The sequence below is a fragment of the Penaeus monodon genome, chromosome 15 (genome assembly GCF_015228065.2).
Source record: "Penaeus monodon isolate SGIC_2016 chromosome 15, NSTDA_Pmon_1, whole genome shotgun sequence".
Taxonomy (NCBI): Eukaryota; Metazoa; Arthropoda; class Malacostraca; order Decapoda; family Penaeidae; genus Penaeus; species Penaeus monodon.
In genome coordinates this window covers 32,234,503-32,235,392 of record NC_051400.1, presented here as the reverse complement: position 1 = coordinate 32,235,392, position 890 = coordinate 32,234,503, and the positions used below count along the sequence as shown (strand labels likewise).

At 39.1% G+C, this 890-nt stretch overlaps 1 protein-coding gene across 1 annotated transcript in view; it reads left to right on the top strand.

Annotated features, from left to right (window-relative positions):
* Positions 1–884, top strand: part of LOC119582157 — an 11,029-nt gene extending 10,145 nt beyond the window's left edge. Inside the window, exon 5 of the mRNA XM_037930395.1 lies at positions 554–884. Within this exon, the coding sequence (XP_037786323.1) occupies positions 554–865 (312 nt within the window). The 3' untranslated portion in view covers positions 866–884. The remainder of the gene's footprint in view (positions 1–553) is intronic.
* Positions 885–890: the final 6 nt, after the last annotated feature.

Genomic DNA, 890 nt, shown 5'->3' with positions numbered 1-890 from the left:
TTCATTTACGTAGACACGTGTTCCCTCTTTGTCTATTTCTTGATGTTTTCCTTCTACTTACTGCTTTTGATTATGGTCGTCTTACTGTTCCCCATTTCGCTAATTATCACACCTTGTTTCCCATTTGTATTGCACTTTTTGTTCCTCCTTTGTTTAGTATCTTCGTTGCTTTATCACATCATCGTTCCCTTCCGTTTGCTCTGCACATATCGTCCCTTTCTCTTTGTTTAGCTTTTGCAGTATCTCCTTGGTCCCCCTTTGGCTATTCATTACTTATTCATCTCTAATTATCTTCCTTCTGCTATCTTAACGCAGTTTAACTTCTTTTAACTATTACTTTACGTTTTTAGTGACTTCCGTTTGTTAATTTATCGTTTATTATTTCTCATCTGTTTATTTTTTTCACATCGTTCTACTTTACACCATTTACCTCTTATCGTTTCCCTTTTGTTTATTTGTGTCTTGTATAATTTTCCTTCGACTTACCTACAACTTGTCATTTCTCCCTTTATTCATTTACCGTTTACTTACGTCTCCTCCCTCTTCTTACCAGTTAGCAATGCGCCGAAAGAACACGTCTACTGGCATAAACTTTCAGGCCACCGAGATGTACAACGACATCGCACGGCAGCTATTGCAAGGAACGGGCGTGGTCCTATGGGATTCAACGCTACCGCTCTCGGTCATCTACGCCAATGAATGTATGAAGACAAGGAGACTCACGCCCATAACCTACGACTGGAAATGTCACGACGTCAACCACCTCGGATACATTATGCTGGAGCAGTATGCTGATATGGTGTACAATGGGATCTGTAATAGATATCTGGATCTAAGTGATGAGTATTGTAATGTTAATGGGTAAAAAGATGATTCATGTAAAAGGTTAT